This window comes from Silurus meridionalis, chromosome 21 (genome assembly GCF_014805685.1).
Source record: "Silurus meridionalis isolate SWU-2019-XX chromosome 21, ASM1480568v1, whole genome shotgun sequence".
Taxonomy (NCBI): domain Eukaryota; kingdom Metazoa; phylum Chordata; class Actinopteri; order Siluriformes; family Siluridae; genus Silurus; species Silurus meridionalis.
In genome coordinates this window covers 1,020,352-1,041,960 of record NC_060904.1, presented here as the reverse complement: position 1 = coordinate 1,041,960, position 21,609 = coordinate 1,020,352, and the positions used below count along the sequence as shown (strand labels likewise).

The 21,609-nt window shown below is 42.9% G+C and overlaps 1 protein-coding gene across 7 annotated transcripts in view; it reads right to left on the bottom strand.

The window, feature by feature from the left end:
• The window catches only part of phldb2b (pleckstrin homology-like domain, family B, member 2b), a 42,811-nt gene that overhangs the window by 6,644 nt on the left and 14,558 nt on the right, over positions 1–21,609 (bottom strand). For 4 of the 7 annotated variants that reach the window (XM_046877693.1, XM_046877691.1, XM_046877696.1 and 1 more), the window contains 12 exons: positions 18,898–19,017; positions 15,966–17,098; positions 11,796–12,089; positions 8,880–9,023; positions 7,863–8,000; positions 6,716–6,844; positions 5,425–5,580; positions 3,965–4,075; positions 3,785–3,874; positions 3,005–3,163; positions 1,737–1,874; positions 884–983 (listed from right to left, as the gene is read on the bottom strand). In XM_046877693.1, coding sequence (XP_046733649.1) covers positions 884–983; positions 1,737–1,874; positions 3,005–3,163; positions 3,785–3,874; positions 3,965–4,075; positions 5,425–5,580; positions 6,716–6,844; positions 7,863–8,000; positions 8,880–9,023; positions 11,796–12,089; positions 15,966–17,098; positions 18,898–19,017 — 2,712 coding nt within the window. The remainder of the gene's footprint in view (positions 1–883; positions 984–1,736; positions 1,875–3,004; positions 3,164–3,784; positions 3,875–3,964; positions 4,076–5,424; positions 5,581–6,715; positions 6,845–7,862; positions 8,001–8,879; positions 9,024–11,795; positions 12,090–15,965; positions 17,099–18,897; positions 19,018–21,609) is intronic. The other 3 variants (XM_046877692.1, XM_046877694.1, XM_046877695.1) reach the window with 3 other exon arrangements.

The window sequence follows — 21,609 nt, the reverse complement described above, 5'->3', positions numbered from 1 at the left end:
GGCACCTAATTGGTAAACACGTCATCGCTGAGGAAGAACACACACACACACACACACACACACACACACACACACACACACACACACACAGAAGACGTTTATAGACATTACGAATCCCTTAATCACGTTCCAGTCATGGCGAAAAATAACGGTTTTTATTGTAACAGGAAATAAAGCAGGATTGTGTGATGTGGGATTGACTCGCTGAAAGTGTAAATTTATCCCCTCACAAAGAAATGAACAGACTACGATTTGGTAGGTTTATTTTATAATATAAAATATTATATAAAATATTTATATATAAATATTTTATTAAAAAAAAAATATTATATATCAATTATTTGTGTTTGATTAAAAGTGAGTATTTCATCCCCAAGAATTCTGACTTACACATACCCAAAATAGTCCTGTACCTTTAAAGTTCTCCTGATATCAACTCATTATGTGTATAAAAGACTCCAGTCACAGAATCAACTGCTTCCATTTAAACTTCTTCACCACCATGGGCGAGACCAAAGAGCTTTCCTTAATGTTTTTTATGGATTTTTTTATAATCTTTTTCTCTCTGTTAAAATAAACCTATCATCAAAAATTTAGCTTTATCTAGTTTATTTCTTTGTAAGGGGGTAAATTTACAAAATCAGCACTTGATCAAATAATTATTTCCCCCACACTGAATCTGATAATCAGACGACTTCAAGGGGAACGGTATCATCCGGCTTCTCTGAGATGTTTCTGCTGCAAAAAACATCGTCCTTCACCTCTTCTACCACCGCTTCTACACTCTATACTACTGCTTCAGAAAGAAGGGATAATGAGAGAAAGTGTGTGTGTGTGTGTGTGTGTGTGTGTGTGTGTGTGTGTGTGTGTGTGTGATCCTAACCCTTGTGTAGACGGCGTGTTTCCGAGTCTTTCGGGGACATGTTGAGGACTCGGTTTAAGACGCTGCCACAGCTGGAGCTCTGCACTAAAGGCAGATGAGACTGAAATAGAAAGAAAGAAAGAAAGAAAGAAAGAAAGAAAGAAAGAAAGAAAGAAAGAAAAATGAGTGAACCACAAGAGCACAATCATATATACAGTGTGTGTGTGAGTGTGTGTGTGTGAGTGTGTGTTTATAGGTGTTTATATATGAGAGCAACTCTGTGTGTGTGAGTGCGTAATTATAGGAGTGTATCAGTGTATATATGTGTGTGTCTGTGTTTAGGTGTGTATATAAATTTACATAAGAGAGCAATTGTATGATTATATATATATATATATATATATATATATATATATATATATATATATATATATATATATGTGTGTGTGTGTGTGTGTGTGTGTGTGTGTGTGTGTGTGTGTGTGTGTGTGTGTGTGAGAGAGAGTAATTATATATGTGTGTGTTTGGTTATAATATACAGATATAAACTTTACATGAGGGTGACAGTGTGTGTGCGTGTGTGTGTGTGTGTGTGTGTGTGTGTGTGTGTGTGTGTGTGTGTGTGTGAGTGTGTGTGTGTGTGAGAGAGAGTAATTATATATGTGTGTTTGGTTATAATATACAGATATAAACTTTACATGAGGGTGACAGTGTGTGTGTGTGTGTGTGTGTGTGTGTGTGTGTGTGTGTGTGTGTGTGTGTGTGTGTGTGTGTGTGTGTGTGTGTGTGTGTGTGTGTGTGTGTGTGTGTGCATGTGTGAGCATGTGTGAGTGTGTGTGTGTGTGTGTGTGTGTGTGTGTGTGTGTGTTCTCACTTTATTAGGTGTGTTACGGCCCAGTGTTGCGCAGTTGAACTGAGAGCTGATCACAGTCTGGGATTTTTTCCGAGGAATCGTGTCACACATGTGGCCTTCTTTACACAATCTCTTCCTCTCCTCCAGGCTCCGGAAATGCTGCAGAGAAACACAGAGACACATGTCACTCACACACACTCACACACTCACACACACACACACACACACACACACACACACACACACACACACACACACACACACTCTCTGACACCTGTGTTTAATCTTACGCACGGTTTACCTGCCTGTGGCGTGAGTGTTTTTTGGCAGGGAGAGGAGGAGGAGGAGGAGGAGAAGGAAGAGAGTCGGGGAGAGGAGAAGGACCAAGAAAGGTCACCATTTCCTCCGGCCAGTGCACAGAGACGAGTTTAGTGGCGGAGCGAAAGCAGGAAGAAGGGCACAGCTTTGAAAGAAAAGATGAGTAAAGGAAGAGAAGGAGAGAGAGAAAGAAAACACATCTTCAAACACAGTGACTTGATAAAACACACATTTCCAAATGTTATTGAACAGAGCTGAAGTCATTCTATAAAAATATTAAAATATTCAGTTCTGCTCCTGGGAACTGAAAGTTTCCCTAACAACCGGAGAACCCTGTGACTGGAGAACACTGACACTGGAGAACCCTGCCCTGGAGAACCCTGCAATTGGTGAAACTTGCATCTCTAGTGCCCTGTGTCTAAAGAGCCCTGCCATTGGAGAACCCTGCAACTCTACAACCCTGCGACTGGAGAACCTTGCGTCTGGAAAACCATGCAACTGGAAAACCCTTAGTCTGGAAAACCCTGTGTCTAGAGCTCCCTGTAACTGGAAAACTCTGTGACCCTAGAACCATGAGACTGAAGAACCCTGAGTCTGGAGAACCCTGCCCTAGAGAACCATGCAACTGGAAAATACTGAGTCTGGAAAACCCTGCAACTATAGAATCCTGCATCTACTGACCTCTGTGACTAGAGAACCCTGTAACCCTAGAACCCTGAGTCTGGAGAGCCCTGCAACTCTCGAACCCTGAGTCTGAAGAACCCTCCAACAAAGTGAAGAATTAAAAAAATCTTATTATAGATTTATAGAATGTCTAGAACTAATAAACAATTTTCAAAAAGTGTAAATATTAATATTAATTATTTCTGAACCGATTCCATTCCATTAAACACATTAAAGACTCATTAATATTCAAATGAGCTCAGACAACTGCAACGTTTGTGCTAGCGTGCAGACGCATCATCACACACCTCGTCCTCTCCTGAGGGACCTCTGTCGTCTTCAGTACAGGGCCCGGGTTCGGCCCCAGCGCTGAGACATTCAGGGGCATTGGGGCTGACTTGGCCGGGGGTTGATTCTACCCCTGATTTGGCATAGAGTTCATTGATCTCACTCACTGTGACATAACCCTGTGGAAGAGACCATTCAAGAAATAGGGGGGGAGATATGCAGGGTTAAGAGCACAGACATTTCGGAGTCAAAACATTAATGGAAAATAATGGTAGATCAGATAAAGCAGGGTGTTAGAGGTAAAGGGGAGGAGACGTGCAGCGCAGACACAATCGCAGACGCAAACGCAGACGCAAACACCAAGCAGTACCTCTGCACTTTTAATGGATAGAAAGGAGAAGAGGCAGGAAAAGGCCACGATATCAACAGGAAGTAGTGAGAGGTGGTGGGCATGGCTAAGCTCACTACAAGGCTGACATACATCAGCCAATAAGGAGCTGTCCTGGAACAACATGGAAAAGAAGAGAGACCCTGTTTCCACTGCAATCTCTTAAAGGGCGTGTCCTTCTACAATACGGGTTGCAAATGGAAACTTCTATCCCATCATTAAAGCATGAATATGAAAAATACCAGAATTTTAGTTACGTTAATTGAATAGTCAGCAAACAAATAAACTCTTGAATGCTAACGCTTATTAAAGATCGCTTTTATCCATTAGCGTTCAGGTTCTTGTTTAAAAACACTGTCGCAAGTTCTTTTTCAACGCGGCTTTTTGATTGGCAGATGATTTCACACTGTACCTCCTTCATACTGAGAGGGTTGATGGGGAAGCTCCGCCCCCCTGTGAGCTCACTATATTTCTTCTCCAGGTTGTGAAGATTCTCCTTTTCCTGTAAAAAAAAAAAAGGAAAAGAACTTTAATCAGAATGAACGAGACACAACTGGTTCCACCTTCCTAATAGTGTTTTTGCATCTCTCACCCGCTGTAGCATCATCTGGAGGGTGTTCTTCTCCTTCAGGAAGCTTTCCTTCTCCTTTTGCGTCTGCTGGATGATCTGGGTGGACTGTTTCTTCAGAGCGAGCAATTTTTCCTGCAGGCGAAAAAAAAAAAAAAAAAAGTGTCTCTGGATCACTGAACAGAACATCTCAACAATGTATTGAATAGACAGATGAGGATGGGGTTCTTTTGAGTCTGGTTCTTCTCAAGGTTACTTCATCAATAACATCTCAGGGAGTTTTTCCATCATCACCACTGGTTCGCTCATCAGGGATAAACTTATAGGCAAAATTCTCTTAGAATGAAACTGAAGTAAATTTGAAGAAAACCAAATCAGGAGGCCAAGCACAGAAGATCTAGGATGTCCATGACAGCCCACTGAACTGTCTGGTACAATGTTGTTAAACAATCGCAACACTGATTGCACAGGGTCTAAAGAAAATTCTGACCAAACTTGGACCAAGTGCTGCCCAAAGCTCCAGTGCCATAAGTACATTTATGGTCATAACCTTTGAATCTTGAGCAACAAAAAATATGTTCACTCCTTCTTCTACAAGAATTTTCCAATCGTCTGCAAATCTGGCAGAACTTCAGAGAAATCCTTGTGAAGAACAGGCATGTCTAAAGAATTTTAATTACTCCAAATGTTACGCCTGCAATGGGCCAAAGAATCCGACAGCATCGCCGGCAAACAGGAAGTGAGGCTTTGTCTCAGCTATAAGAACGGCAAACACACGTTTATGGCATTTGGCAGACGTCCTTATCCAGAGCGACTTACAATTACGGAGTGGTATCAAAAGGTTTGGAGACTAATGGTGTAACTGGTGCTGTTCTGATTCACTTGTGTTTCCACGTCTGCGATTTCATCGATTTTATTGCTGCACATCCATTTTATTGCTGTTTTTGCACAAATGTTTGTTTTTACATTTTGTGTTTATTTACAAGTTCACTTGTATACAAATCTCTCTTTTGCACATTGTACCATATAACATGCATTGTGTTCTTGTAGTTTCATGTTGTTTTATTTAGCACCAGGGTTCTGGAGAAACGTTGTCTCATTTCACTGTGTACTGCGTCAGCAATATACGGTTAAAATGTCAATTAAAGCTTCTTGACTTGACATCCACACCCAACCTACTTGCCAGATTTGGCTCCTGCGGACTTCACCCTCTTCCTGAAGATGAAGATCTGGTGTAAATCATAGAAAATGCTCGACACAATTCGAAAAAAGACGCTGGAGACTATGTTGGAAGTGATTGTGTGTAAATATAGATAAATAAAGTTCTTTCTTGTAAACAGAACGAGTCTCCAAGCTTTTTAATATCAACCCATGTCAGTGCCATTTTAATGGTGCTGGGATTTGAACCCACGCACACACACACACACACACCCACACACACACACACACACACACACACACACAGAGAGAGTATGGTTCATTACCTTGCGAGTGACAGTGCTGCGCTGGAACTCTGCGATCTCTCTGAGGATCTGCTGCGTCTGGGTCTCTTTCTCTTCGTCCTGACGGCTCTCTCGCTCCAGCTGCTGGAATTCCAGGTCCTCAAAGCGCTTCGTCTCCACCTCCAGGGTCTCGGCGTCCTGCGTCACACACACACACACACACACACACACACACACACACACACACACACACATATATATATATAAATTAACAAGCCATGCCCATGTCATTCCTGGAATATAATCCTGGAGAGCTCAGTCACGGCTCACGATCTTTACGATGGTTGTGTTTCACATCATGATTCTGGGTAACGAGAGCTCGGGAATGAAATGCTGTAAAACATTTAAATCAGAACCATCTCCTAGCTCGATGTGGATCATGTTTAATGCTCTCATGTTAAAAAGTGTTCAGGGGGCAGAGCACCGTATAAGATCTACACCGTATCTGTTACGCAAATGTGTTGTAGTCATGGTAACACTATGTTTGATGATGCTGGTGGATAAATGAAGATGTCAAAAGTGAAATTCTGGCTGGTAGCCGTTTGTGATTTGTCAGAGATCTGATGTTCTTTAATGATTTTACGACACGATTTGATCGCATTTATAGCAAATGAACTCCAACCAGTTCCAGCACTTTTCTCTCAACTACTCAGAGACTCGAGACACAAACACAAGGTTAAATGTTCTTCATAGTTAAATACAGGAACGTTCACAAACACGTCCTCTCCTGCCGGATGCTGTTCGAGTCTCGGCAGCTCCATGCACTTCCACCGCTGACCTCTGACCTTAAAATGCATATCGTACACACACACACACACACACACACACACACACACACACACACACACACACACAAAAAACACGACCGACTCTCCAACAACATAAAAACCACAGCTGTCACTCCGGCCTGCTGCAAGGCATAACTTTCACACACTGCATTTCATCACCTCGACACACACACACACACACACACACACACACACACACACACACACCCACACACACACACATCCCATTCCAGCTCATGCAGCCTCAGTCGTCAGGCATGTGAACTAAGTGTGTGTGTGTTTGTGTGTGTGTGTGTGTGTGTGTGTGTGTGTGTGTGTGTGTGTGCGTTTGATGCATGCAGTCACAGCACTGTGAGGATTTAGTGTTTATATTGTTACTCAGACAGAGCCAGCAAGCAAGATTGAGTGATTAGGTAAGAAAAAGAGATAGAAAGAGAGAAGAGGAAGAAGAGGAGTAGGATGAAGGCACTGTTTTTAGTACTGACCCTGGACAGCTGGAGGACGAGCTGCTCTTTCAGGGCTTCGGGACACGTGTCGAGCTGAGCACGCTGCTCAGACAGCACTTCGGCCAGACGCTCGAGTTTTAACCGCTCAGCATCAAGCTGGGCTTTGTCCTTCACCACACACACACACACACACACACACACACACACACAGGGCAAAGAGACAGACAGAGAGACAGACAGACAGACAGGGCAGAGGCGTTAGTGCAGGGGCAGGTGTGGAGGCCGGGGTTAGTCACCAACACCCCCATCAGCAATGGAATATTAAAGAAGAGACTGATGATGATGATGATGATGATGATGCTGAAGATGGTGATTATGTGGCATATAAAAGCAGAAAAATGAAAGGAAATTAGTGCGCGTTGAGATTATGCTGTTTTTCTATCAGGGAAAACTGGGTATAAACTCAGTATAAGTTTCGACGTGACATTTTGTAGTCGTAGTTTGTGGAGGTGAACTTTGACTCAGCTCCTCGTTTGATTCGATATTACGAGGAAAACAGTGAAAAATCCCTTTGTTTTGGAAAAAACTCTGAGTTTAGGTTTTCCGCTCGAGGCTTAATTGAGTGAAGAATAAACACTGTGTCTCAGAGCTGAACATGAGCTTCCACTGTCAGATCTTCATTTCCATCTCAACTGTCTCGTACTTTCATTCACTTCTCACACTCTTCACTGTTTACAGTATCTGTCTGTCTGTCTGTGTGTCTGTCTGTCTGCGCATGAGCCGTTACTACAGAAACGCTAACGTATTAGAATGAATGCATTACTATAAACATGTGATCTGAAGCTGCACTGGTGCCTGAACTTCTGTTCTATAAAAATGATCAACACCTTCTGACCTTCTGACAAATCACAATCCGACAGAGCCGTGGTGAAACATCTCCTGTCTCTTAAAAACCATTGAGTGTTCAAACAGCTGCAGATGTAACTGGAAGATGCTTGATTTTGCTTTCTCCACACATACACACACACACACACACACACACACACACCTTCTCAGAACATGACATATAAGAATCTAACAGAATGTGAACCAGAGAGATGGTGAGACTCTACCGTTGACTGATGAGCTGCCAGGAAAGTTATATGTGTGTGTGTGTGTGTGTGTGTGTGTGTGTTTAGTGAAATACCTGTGACTTCTCCACCTGCACCTTCCTCTCCATGTCGGCCATTTTGTCCTTCAGCTGCTCCAGAGCTTCCTTCTCCTGTTGCAGCTGAGCCGCCTCAGACTCCTGCTCACCGTCTAACAGAGCGCGTTCCACCTCCATCTACACACACACACACACACACACACACACACACACACACACACACACACACACACACAAACGGCCAAGTTAGCATTTTACAGTCATCTCCAAAACTATTGGCACCTCTTAGGTAAGATGACCACAAACAGACACCATAAATTGAGTAAAGGTTTGGAGATGTTCTATTATATTTATATTATATATCAGCAAATTTCTGATGATCGTGGATCCAAACACTAAAGCTACAGTATTTGTGTTGTTTTATTAAAAACAACGGTGACGTAATTAACAGTGTGTAATAAACCCAGCGATAAGCAGGACGATTCCGCCGTCTGAGAGCCATAAAACACGACCATAAAAGCTCTAATTTTCTCTGCTTGAGGTCTCATAAAGAAGCTGTAAAACTACTGACTGCTGGAGAAAGCTCGGGTTCTGAGGAGAGAGAAAAAAAAAACTTTGGCTTCAACAAAAACAAAAAAAACATGTTCACTTGAGTGATGAATTTACAGCAGAGGGAAACCACTGACTTATCAAATTACTTTACAACTGACTCTTTACAAACGATTCAGTGACTCACCAACTGACTATCAACCACAGACTCTTTACAGCACCAAACGACTCACTGACTCACCAAATGACTCTCATCCACCGACTCTTTACAGCACTAAACGACTCACTGACTCACCAAATGACTCACTGACTCACCAAATGACTCTCAACCACCGACTCTTTACAGCACCAAACGACTCTCTGACTCTCCTACTGACTCTCAACCTCCGACTCTTTACAGCACTAAACGACTCATTGACTCACCAACTGACTCTCAACCACCAACTCACTAAATCACAGATTAACCAAATTATTCACAGACTCTCTGAATCTCTCGCTCCTCTTTACCTCTTGGATTGATTCGTCCATTTGGTTGTCCAGCTCTTTGATCTTCAGCTCCAGCTCCTCCATGTTGTTTAGGACCTGGATCCTCTCCTCTTCAATACGCGTCACTTCCTGCTTCAACCGGACTTCTTCGTCCTCGGCTGCCTGCTGAAGACATCACATTTTTATCACAAATATGAGTAACTAACAGTTAAATCTATTACAGAAACCCCCAGAACATCTCAGCATCAGTTCATTGTATAAATCATTGAATGCAAAAAGGCAGCTTTTATGATGATTCGAGAAATGCTCCAAAACAACCCCGAAAAACTATAACTTGTATAATAGAATTCGATTACGGTCTGAACTTTAGACTGCAAATAAAAACAAAAATAAACATACATAATGAAACTTTTGTCTCCAGACTAAAAAATGTGGAAATAACGTTAACAAGCTTATAAAACTGAACATTCTGGTCATTACTGCACAACATCACACACTGAAGACGAAACCTAATGAGGCCATGATTGTGTGGATTTCCCCAGAACCGACAGAAACGCTTCATTTCCTAAAATCTGATTAAATCCCAGCCATTTCTCGAGCTGGTATTTTGCAGGAAACTCTGATCCCTCGCCAGAAGTCCACACAGGCTGTTTAATTGAATAAAGCTGAAGTCTACGACCATCTTACAGCGGCTGGAGATGAATTCACCCACAATGAAAGTGCAGTGTAAGCTCCACAAGTGTAAAGTTTTCATATCATTTCCAAAATAAAGAAAAAAAGTCTGAAAGTCTGTGCTACATTCGAAACGTAATAAAAAAAGCTTACTAGCATCTACTACTATACTATAATATATTTAATCCCATCATTATGACGTCACGTCTGTAGAAACCATCAGTATTATAGAGAAGTGCAGTAGATCAGAGCTGCATCACACACAGGATCTCATACAGTCAGAATGAACATCATCACTAAAGCAACAAACACAATGATCACAATTCAACACGTCTCCTTTCACTGGAGCCACAACTGCACCTTTACATACATCATCTCCAGCAGAAGCGTCGATATTCACCTCATCATATCACATCACCCCGGGATTTTTGTGTGTTTTTTTCCCATGCATTACGTTGTTACTGGGGTTTTAAAATGAAGGCAAATTGTGTGTTTTTATGCAAATTCTACTTGAAAGAACGTAGAAACGGTTCATTAAAAAGCTTTACAACTTTTTGGAACTGTTTGGTGACTTCTAACGATGTCCAGCTTTTCTTAAAAAGTCCTTCTCGTAAATGTCCATGTAAGTTTATCTGCGACCAAATCCTCTGTCAGTCACTGTAGAATAAAAATGCAGCTATTAAATAAATAAAAAAAAGGATGTGAAAATGCTGATGCCTGCTAGAAGACCCTGAAGATTCCTGACTGGAAATCTGATTGGTTAAAGCGACAGCCTGTAAGCAGCATGAACTTTACTCTGCTCTGTTCAGTCTGAAGGCACCAATGAAGATTTATTTGACCCTGGCAACATGTGATGAACGCTGAAATCTGATTGGATAGAAACGTCAACGTAACAGACACTAAAGGAAACCTGAGAGAAATGCTATGAAATTAAGAGAATGGACTATTGGGAATAATTTAATACATATTCATGGACAGAAATATATTAGAAGGTACTGTACAGACCGAAAAATATCTCACCCTTAAAAAAAAAAGGTTAACCTGACACACAGAATCACTTGTTTTGGTTGATTAATGACTTAAAAAACACACTTTTATTAACCACATTACTTTTAGGCTTCAGTAAAGAAAATATATATTATGTGTATAACGTAAGCACTCAAAAGTGCACGTAGTAATTTAGTGTGCATGTGTGTGTGTATATGTGTGTGTGTGTGTGTGTGTGTGTGTGTGTGTGTGTGTGTGCGTGTGTGTGCGCACACAGGTAAAATTAAGCACGATTACACCAGCACACACACACATACACACACACACATACACACACACCAGCGCGTGACCTCTGTATATTCAGACACTGATGTTTATCTCAGTTGAGCGGAGTTTATATTATGTAACGAGTCTCAGACCCGCAGCAGCAGGATGTGAAGCAACAGAACGACTGCGAGCAGAAAGAACATAGAAACAGATGCAAAAAGAACAAAAGAAAGGAAAAAGCAGATAGAAATCATTCCCAGCATCTCGTTGCGTAGCTCTGTACACATTGCAGATGTGATTTACGGAAAAGTGACAAATTAAAAGAAAAAAACGATGTAAAGTGTAAGTCGGTAATCCACTGGGAGCTCTGGAATTGTCCTGGAGTGTTCCTGAATACTGTAATTTCATACAGAGAAATCTTTTACAACCTATTTTACTATACAAAACCCAGACATAGAGCAAAAAAATCTGCTACAAAAACATACATGTAGTTATAATTAGCCCCTCCCCCTGTCCCGTGCATTCCTGTGTGCGATGGAGTGTGTGAAAGCAGGAGTGTGTGCTCGAATGCATGGCTAAAAAAGGTCATATGTGGAAAGGATGTGACCTGAACAGTCTCGGAATGTCTTAACAAATGAGCAGAGTTTACTAAATCTGCAAAGAAACTACGATACTCACAACAAAAATCAGCAAAAAAGTGGAGGCCGTTTGTACACAACATAATTACTATTGAGAATTTGTTGGGTTTGAGAGTTGGCACTTTATAGGTAGCTTTTATATTTGTAAAAAATAACACATTCATCAGGAACAATTCTCCACCACACCACTAGGAGGCAGTATATCCTCTGTCAAGTTTATTATGCTTATATTTATAAATATATAACTGTTCTGTAATCGTGGAATAAGTTCAATATTAATAACTGACATTACAATAAATATAAATGGGTTCATGGGTGGAGCTTATTCTCTGAAGCCAAAACTAATAAGGAAAACGGCGCCTGGAAATCCCACCTTGTTAATACGCGCCTGCCTAGGGGACGGGGTGGGGGCGGAGCCATGAAGATTCCCGGCAGGTGACTCCGCCCTGAGATCTCGCTGCCCACTGGAACGACGCTGGCGCACCTGGCGCTCCACCAAAACGGCAGACACGTAGCCGTTCTCTGCAGAGTCGGAAAATATGGAATCGTCCTCAGTCACCTGCAGCTTCTCCAGCTCCTTATTAATCTTCTGCAGGTCGGCCACGGCTGAGCTGCTCTGATCCCGTTCTGAGCACAGACTGAGGATGGTTTCCAGACGTTGACGCTCCTGTAGGAGAGAGTGATGATGTTGATGATGATAATAATAATAACAATAATCACTACAATTCTCATGATGATCATCATTGTTGGGTTTCTGCCAGAATTTTCATTGTCAGTTATGAGACTATTTCAGTTTGGTGTGCCACGGAGATGTATATTTATGCCCCATGTATATAATTGTGTATATTTACGTATGTATATTTCACACACACTGTCCCAACTTTAACATCAGATATAAAATAAATATAAACTGAAGAAATGATTGTTCCAGCACAACGTAATGTTTTTAAAAAGAATGAGTCGGTTATCATTCCAGATGTGTGCTGTATCCGCCATGAGGTTACAAAAACTTCCCTGCAAGTCAAATCTTATTCTCCTGAACTGTAAGTGGAACAGAGGCAAAGGACATCCATAAAAACTCCTGCCTAGAAAACACCAACACGCTCCCACGGGACGCCGCTTTGATCCCAATTAACAGGCCGGAAAAATCCCTGCGTTCAGCCACTTCTATGGAAATAAACTACGAAACGCAAACACACACACACACACACACACACACACACACACACACACACACACACACACACTTCCTCCATCACAGCTAACGTCTGCGTTTGAACTCTGAGCCAGAACCAGCGCTGGCCTTCCAGCAGATTTACACTGATTTATACAGATGTGTGTCGATGAGTCGTTCTGTACAGAGACAAAAGGAAACTGGAATAAAATCCAGAAATGCTTCATTCATCACTAAAGTTAAGAAAAAACGCATTAAAAAAACTGAATTGCGTTTTACAGACTTTCAAAGAAAAACCAGTTCAATAAATTTGCCCTTGTGACTATATTAATAATAAACATCTGGATTCTGATTGGTCAGATGGTCTTAAATAGGTTTAGAACAGCAGCTGGTTTTACTACATTATGGTTGCTGTAGTAACTGAGAAATAGTGTGGATTTTTAAACATTGAAGATGTATGATACACTTATGGAAGGAGTCTCCAGTGTCAGTGTTTGGATGTGGGAGTGTTTGGATGTGGATGTGTTTGGACCGGAAAACTTGATCAACTCCAAGTGTTCGAGCACAAAAACGTATCTAACAAAAACACAGATTTCTTATAAAATCAAAAAAATTTTATTTTGGATTTGTTTAAAGTATCATATCAGTGCAGTTTTATCAATGTCCTGTGAAACATGTTGTCATTTGTGCACATTCAATCCTTTAAAAAGTATTTAAGGCTAAGTTCCATGTTTGTCTGCATAATGAGATTTTCTGTGCCACCCCAGAGTAACTCCTCTGCCTGGCCACCCCTATAAACGAAAATCCCTCGCTCTGCCACGGGTCTTCAAGTGAAAATAAAACACGAATGAATAAAATGTAGGACATGACGTTGTAATTGTATTTGATGTAGTACGTGAGAAATGTATTTAGTTGTATTTTTTAATACTGGGGGTTTTATGGACAGCACATTTCCTGGGTAAAAACTCATGTAAAATTCCTATCAGTTCCAGATGAAGAAATGCCCTGCGGTTGTGTATGCATCGGATTTTCATTGGAATATACACACAGTTTAGAGAAGTCATTTCTGTTCAGGTGCACTCCTGTGGTGGATGCGGTACAAAACATGTAGTTGAGTAAAAGTAGAGACACTCAGTAAAATATGACCTGTTAAAATGTCCAGTTAAACTTTTACTTATCATGAACCCGAAACCTTCAGTGAGTAAAAAATAAGAGATTTGTCTTTGAAATGTAGTGAAGTTACAATAAAAATGGAAATAGTTCAGTAAAGTACAGATACGCCACTGGTGCACTCACCATGCCTACGATGTCTGAGGTCAGGACGTCCAGGTGCATAGTGACGACCCAGAGAAAGAAATGGTTGGTGGAGGTTATGGAGAGTGTTCTATCTGCCTGGACAGGTCCGTGTGTGTCTGAGCGACTGGACACTAAGAGAGACTTAAAACAGACCTGGCGCTGGACACCATGGGGACGGAAATACACAAGCGGAGAGATATAATCCTTCCGATTTCTCCTGTGTCACACGGTTCCAAAGTTCAAGACGGCAGCTGGTTCAGCTCTACTGGAGGGCATTATTAAAGTGTGTGTGTGGGACCCCCACCGGACACCACCCTCCTCCCACCACCACCCCAGCGGATATACCGACCATCTCAAACATAAATAGCACTTCAAGTTCAACTTGGGTCTCAGTTTCGTCTCACTGCTGAGACCTGAAGTGTCTTATACGCGACCGTGTGTGTGTGTGTGTGTGTGTGTGTGTGTGTGTGTGTGTGTTTGTGTGTTTGTATATATACGCACATGTAGGCACACATTTAATTACATGACTTCATAAGTTTGGCTTTGAGCTTCTGTGCAGGAGGGCGGGAGTGAGATATTTCTCAGGAAATGGAAATAGAATATATTATATTATCTGGGCAGATCCGGAGTCTATCCCAGGAACACACACACACACACACACACACACACACACACACACACACACACACGGATGTGATCCATGATCATGCTCATCCACACTTTAGAGACCGGCTGGAATGTTCTCAGTATGAAACCCGAATGCGTTGAAGAAACAAACTGTAGGGTTGAGTAGCTTTTTTTGTTTTGCTCTTATTATTTATAGAAAAAGCACATGGTGTGGAGAAGAACGAGTGTTTCTGTCTAAATGTCAACACACACACACACACACACACACACACACACACACACACACACACACATAGGCCTCTCCACCTGCAGATAAGTGGTGTTTACTCTCTCCAGCACAAGCCTCTAATCCAGACCCATAATATTCCTACACAACTACAGGGCTGTAATGGCTAACGAGCAAGCGGCCTGGGCTTCTGGGTTTGGAAGGAACCCAGAAAGGGGGTGGGGCTACAGGTGGCCTTACAAAAACCATGAGAAAGTTGAGAAAGTTGAGAAAACACCACCATGAGAACCGTGCTGCGAGAAGCAGGATAAGCAGCGCCAGCTCTCACCGCCCCGCCGCCCTACACAGCACCCCGCCGCCCCACACCGCCCCACACCGCCCCACACAGCGCCCCACCGTGGGCCTCCCAGAGAGAAAGAGTTTGTGCGTCGATGCTCCCCATCGTGGTTCAGGGTGGACTATTAATAGGAGGAGGTGGGCGACTCCACCTTGGGCTGAACCAAATGTTCTTCCCACTACAGAGAAAACGACAATCCTGCGTTACCCAGCGCCCGACTGTGTGCGTTTAAAACTGGAATTTCATACGTCTGTGTGTTTGTGTGTGTGGTGTGTGTAAAAGGTTTGTACAAAAGAGATTAATGCGTAGGCAGGTGGGCCTCTCCCTTCCTGCTTTCCTCCCAAGGCCAGAATTCCACCCTGTGAGATTCCACAACAAAATCATGGAAGTTTTTCAGTGAAGGTGCAGATTCAGCCTTTATTTCCGTCCAGCTGCTGAATCACGAGAATCTTAACACAACGATCCACCGAGGAGATTTGTTCACAAGCAGCCACATCACGTTATGTTCATAGCGACAAGGAAGATTTACAAAACATATTCCTGTTCTCACTAAGCTTATAGTGGCTGTAAACATCTCTCGTTTTCTCATCAGTGTTTTTAAATGGAGATAAAGGAAGGAAAACTCTGTCCGTAAGGACTCCACAATCTGCAAACTCATGTGCTGGAAAGCTCCAGCTTTATTACTAACATTGGAGACTCCTTCTCTAAATCTTAAATCCGTCCTTCACCATAACGACGATTATATTTCAATCCTATTATTAATGCTGGTGATTAACCCATCCCTGTGAATGAGCTGTTACCAAAGAAACCTTAACACCTTCTGACCAATCAGGATTCAGATTCATCACTGACTTCACAATCTGAAAAGAAAAGAGTTTCTCACCAGTTTCTCCACTTCCTGCTCTCGGAGTCTCTCGTCTCTCTGTCTCTGGTGATAATCCTGGAGCTCTTCTTTCCCACTCAGAGAGCTGATGCTGCCTCTCCTCTCACGGAATCCACCCTGTGGTCCAATCCCGGCCTTTCCGAACGACTGCCTCCTCTCGCCCAGGCCCAGCTCCAAGGTAGGTGAGGTGCACGCGACCTGCTTCTCCAAATCTGAGTAGGAGCTGCTGGAGGTCAGGCTCACCTTCTTCGCCTGGCGTGGGCTGGTCGCAGCACCTGAGGGCACAATCACCTCCTTACGTATAGGTACTGGTTTGGGAATGGACCTGGCAGATAAGGAGATGGAGACCACCTCAGAGTGTCCGTTTTGGTGACTGGACTCAGGGGTGGGTGAGGACCGGGGCCATGGAAGGGTAAGAGGGGCGAGCTGGGACTCCCCCGGGCGGTAGAGACGAGGCAGGGAGCGGCTGTGAGCACCAATTCCCATTCCTGTTAGAGAACCAGCCGAGTACTTCCTTTGGCGTGGGGCTGGAATTGGGCGTCCCGCTTCCTCAGGCAATAATCTGCGAGCTAATCGCGGGCTGGACGGCATGCTTGCTGCTCCACTTCGACCTCCTGGACTTGGCACAAGGGTGTTGCTTGCTGTAGATGAAGAGCCATTCCACATCGACAGCAAAGAACTTGTTTGGCCACGTCGACCATCCGAGGACGCGAGAAGGCTATCCTGGGACTGGTTCCGGGTCATCGTCGGGTGCAAAGTAGGAAGCGAGGAGTTGTATTCTCGCGGGTCACTGCGGCGTGGTGATGGAGGTACGCTGTTAGACGACTGGGCAGGGAGTTTACCCGAAAGAGGTGGCCGGTCGGTGGTGTATAGTCGTCTTGCTTGGTCTTGATAGGGAGATATCAAGCTTGACGAGCTCATGGATGACAAGGAGTTAGGCGTCGAAGGCGGGGACTGTGTCATGCTGAAGTAGGAGGGGCTGCTGTCACCATTCGTCCGCAGGCTGTTCTCCAGAGCTTGTTTCTTCCTTTGTAAGGTGTCCATTAATTCCCGCAGCTCGGAGACGGACCGAACACCTCTGGAACTCGGTCCACCTATGCTGGAACTGAAATCGCTACTGAACTTCATATAATCTGAGGAAAAGAAAGAGAAAAGTGAGTGAAGTGTCAATTTAAGGATGGTATTTTCACATAATTGTTAATGAACTTCAAACTGCTAGATGTAATCTGGAATTGAACTTGTGGAAAAAGGCAGACATGATTCATCTGCAATTATGTGATGTAAAATTTCTCTACAGAAACCCTCATTTTTAATGATCCACAAACCAAACCTTCATCTCAGCTGTTTTACCTCCAAAAAACAGAAACAGACTTAAGGTCCATGTAGAAAACGAAACTTATCTGTTCAGCATTGGTGAACCACACACACACACACACACACACACACACACACACACACACACACACACACACACACACACACACTGCAGCCTGCTGGATCTTCTCTTTTTTTTTTTTCTGTCAGCTTGTTCAAATAAAGCTTTCCTGTCCGGCCCACCTAGAAGCAGCCGAGCCAAAGATGGACAACAGAACAGCGAAAAACATGGACTCAGTTTCTCCTGCACTCTCTCTCTCTCTCTCTCTCTCTCTCTCTCTCACACACACACACACACACACACACACACACACACACACACACACACACACCATCCACTCAGTGTATTTAGACCTGCTTTTCCACACTTTGTGCCGAGACGGTGCAGCCTGATCAAAGGAAAACTTAGACGATGGACATATGCACACTCATAACACACATACCAAAGTGAAGCAGAACCTTGCACTGCCTTGTGCAAGATGATAGAAGAACATCAAAGATATCAGAAGATAATGCCCATTTTCTCAAGGTATTACAAACATCTTTAACCTGTTTATAAATTCCAGTTCCACACGCGGTGGGAAGATTTAAACGACCTGCAAACCACAAACCAGAACCTTGTGAGCTTCAGTTTGACTCTGATGAAGCTACTTTGGGCATCTAAAGGAGCTTTGGATCTATCATGAATCAGACATATGAGGTGGTATCAAAATGTTTAGAGACTCTGTTTACAAGAAAATACTTTGTTTATCTACATTTACACACGATCACCTTGAAAATAGACGTGGTAACATATGTGGTGAGAATAGCACCAGTTGCACTGCTCCAGATGTATAAGGTTGGTGCTCCTTGTGACTGTGCATGCAACCTTGTGCTGCCATCTGTTGGAATATTACAAAACTAGTCTCAAGACGTTTAGATACCATCCTGAACAAACAGCAATGAATCTGTAAGTTGGACGTAAAGATGTTGAAGAACCCTGCAGAGATTAAGTGCACACTGAACCTGAAGCCAGGAACTCATTTTTTGAAAGTAGCTTCCAAAATGCAATGGAGATAAACACACAGTCATGATTCATTCATCCTGACCCTGGTTGTCTCAGGTGACACCAAAAATTCTTGAATTCCTGAAAAGACTCCTGCGGTTACTGTTGACTGAGACAACGACAACAAACCCAATCAGCAAACAGACGATGGAGACATTCCACAAGACCTTGAGTGCAAATGTGTCTCCAGGGAGAAGATATCTCTTGAAAAAAAAAACCCAGACAGCTGTCCTCTATAAGGCTCCTGAAAGGGTTCTTGAACTTCAAAGGATTCTATTGTGGCTGATAACTCTCACACACACCTGTCCAGGATGAAGAAAGAAAGCCTGGTTACCTGTAACTGAACCTGGTTTACAACCTTCTCATCAATTCCCCTCCCCCAACACTCACTTCCCCTGCCCCGGAACTGCCTCATGAGGGCTGTTTGAAACACAGGATACAAGTTCTGTTCGGGTCCATGGAGGTGGTTAGTGGTGGGGGGTGTAATGTTCAGTGAGATGTGAGATCCATTACCTGTGCTGTAGACCAGCGGGGACACGGGACTCTTCTGAGGAAGCATGCTCTTCATCCGACTGGCCTCTTCAGGGTGGTTAAAACGGAAGAAGTACGATTTACCCAAACACAGAGAATAACCTGGAGGAAGAAAAACACAAAAGAGAAAATAATTCACTCCAACAAACGTTCTAAACCTTCTCTGTAGCCATCAATCCTGATCAGAACCCACAGCATTAAGCCTGACATCAGGGATTTGACCTCTGCGATTACGAGGGCCACAGCTGTCCAAACACCTCACATGTTCTCACAGGGTCTCTCTACTCCAGGACACTATCAGTACTAAATATGGACAGGGATCTGTGCAAGTGCTTGAAGGAACATCTCCATCAATCAGTGTTTCATCACCTATCTGGATTATGCCCTATCTGAAGTTCTTCTAAAAGCCTGAGATGTTCATTTAAAGGTCAAACGCACCAACAAGGAGTAATAGATGGTAAACTTCATCATCTTCACTTTAGACTATTAATAAACTTTATACCTGTACAGTAAGGATCTTATTTAAAAAAATAGTAGATGAAGATATGGAAGATTATGGAGATGTAATCCTGTTTTACTGCCCTTTTTTCAACCTTTTATTCACTAAAATTCCTTCTTTCCTTCTCCTCCCTCCAAGAGCTCCAAGTTCTCCAGCCAGTTTGGATGTCTGGTGAAAAGCAGGAAATATTTTCCATGATTTGCTTTTCCTTTTTTTTTTCCTCTACGAGCTCCAATTTCAAGTCGGTGGAAAATGTAGTGGTGGTGCAGAAGATGGGATCTTATAGGGGTGTTTTGGAAGGGAACCAGGAGAACAAAGCTGAAGAAAGATGGACATCACCGATTTACCATCATTCCAGTTTCAGAGCCAGCTTTATTGGTCCATCACAGCAGCTATTATGTGGTTAATGTGGTCATTAGATCTGTCATGGATGATGCAGGTGGAAATAAATGATGGAGATGTCCCTGTTGTGTGTGTGTGTGTGTGTGTGTGTGTGTGTGTGTGTTATTGCATTAATATGTTCTGAAAGTAAACATGCACCAGAGCGACATTATTTAATTTGATTTAATTATTTAAATTGTGCTGTTGAAATGTGTTGGATTCGACAGGTTTTGGTTTCCTTTCTGTGCATCTTCTATCGTTCTTCATCAGAGTTCTCCTGGCTTACTCTAAAACTGTTTCATCATATCCTCTTCAACCCACAACTGCATTTTCCACCAACTTGAAATCGGAGCTTGCAGAGCAGCCTTTAAAAAAAAAAAAAGAAATCATGGAAAATATTTCCTGCTTCTCACCAAACCCCAAAAACTCTGGCTGGAGAACTCAGAGCTCCGAACTCGATTCTCTTTCTGCTTTCTAGAAGGAGGAGTTCTGTAGTTGTATTTTTGTTGTAATGTAGCTGTAATTTTGCAAGTTGTAATGAATCTGGGTGAGTCAGGATGTGTGTGGGTGAGCACATTTCTAACCTGAGAACTGTTATGAGAACCACATGAGAACTGATATAAGAAGTGTTATTAGAAGTGTATGAGAAGCGTATGAGAAGCGTATGAGAAGCATATGAGAAATGTATGAGTGTATGAGAAGTGTATGAGTGTACGTGAATCGTATTAGAAGCGCATGAGAAGCATATGAGAAGTGTATGAGTGTATGAAAAGCGCATGAGAAGTGTATGAGTGTATGAGAAGCGTATGCAAAGTGTATGAGAAGTGTATGAGTGTATGAGAAGCGCATGAGAAGCGTATGAGAAGTGTATGAGAAGTGTATGAGTGTACGTGAAGCGCATGAGAAGCGCATGAGAAGCGCATGAGAAGCGCATGAGAAGTGTATGCGAAGTGTATGAGAAGTGTATGAGTGTACGTGAAGCATATGAGAAGCGCATGAGAAGCGTATGAGAAGTGTATGAATGTACGTGAAGCGCATGAGAAGCGCATGAGAAGCGTATGAGAAGCGCATAAGAAGCGTATGAGAAGCATATGAGAAGCGTATGAGTGTACGTGAAGCGCATGAGAAGCGTATGATAAGAGTATGAGAAGCGTATGAGAAGTGTATGAATGTACATGAAGCACATGAGAAGCGTATGAGAAGTGTATGAGAAGCGTATGTCACAGGTACTACTGTATCTGCTTTTCCTCTATCTCTAAACTTAAAGACAGACACACGGCACTCGTTTGTCTCCAGGGACAGAGATTCACTACGAAACAAACAGACTTGAGATGCTGCTCCTTAGAGCTCAAGTTCACCTCCAACCTTTACGTCTGTAACATTTGCTATGACGAGTTTCACTGTAAGCCAAAGGTTGAGTCTCGCTCCAGCATTCGCTACCCGGAGCTGAGAGGCTGATCATTAACATGCCAAACCTCTGACTTTTGGCCCCTTAAATCTCAGAGACGCATTCCAGTCTTCTGAACGCTGGCACATCCCGGACCATTTTCCTGCATTTTCCACCCGTTGCAAAGCTCTTTCAGGGAAACGAGCGAGTGAGGGAGCGAGGGAGCGAGAAATTAACGAGAATCACAGACTTAATGAAAAACCCAGACCTTTACTCTGCGAGACGTTTCATCATCACAGCGATCCCAGTCTGTCCAAACAGATAGAGATAAGGGCGTCTGAAAACACAGTTCTGTGCAGGACCATCACACACACAAACACACACACACACACACACACACACACACACACACAGCAGGAAACGTTTC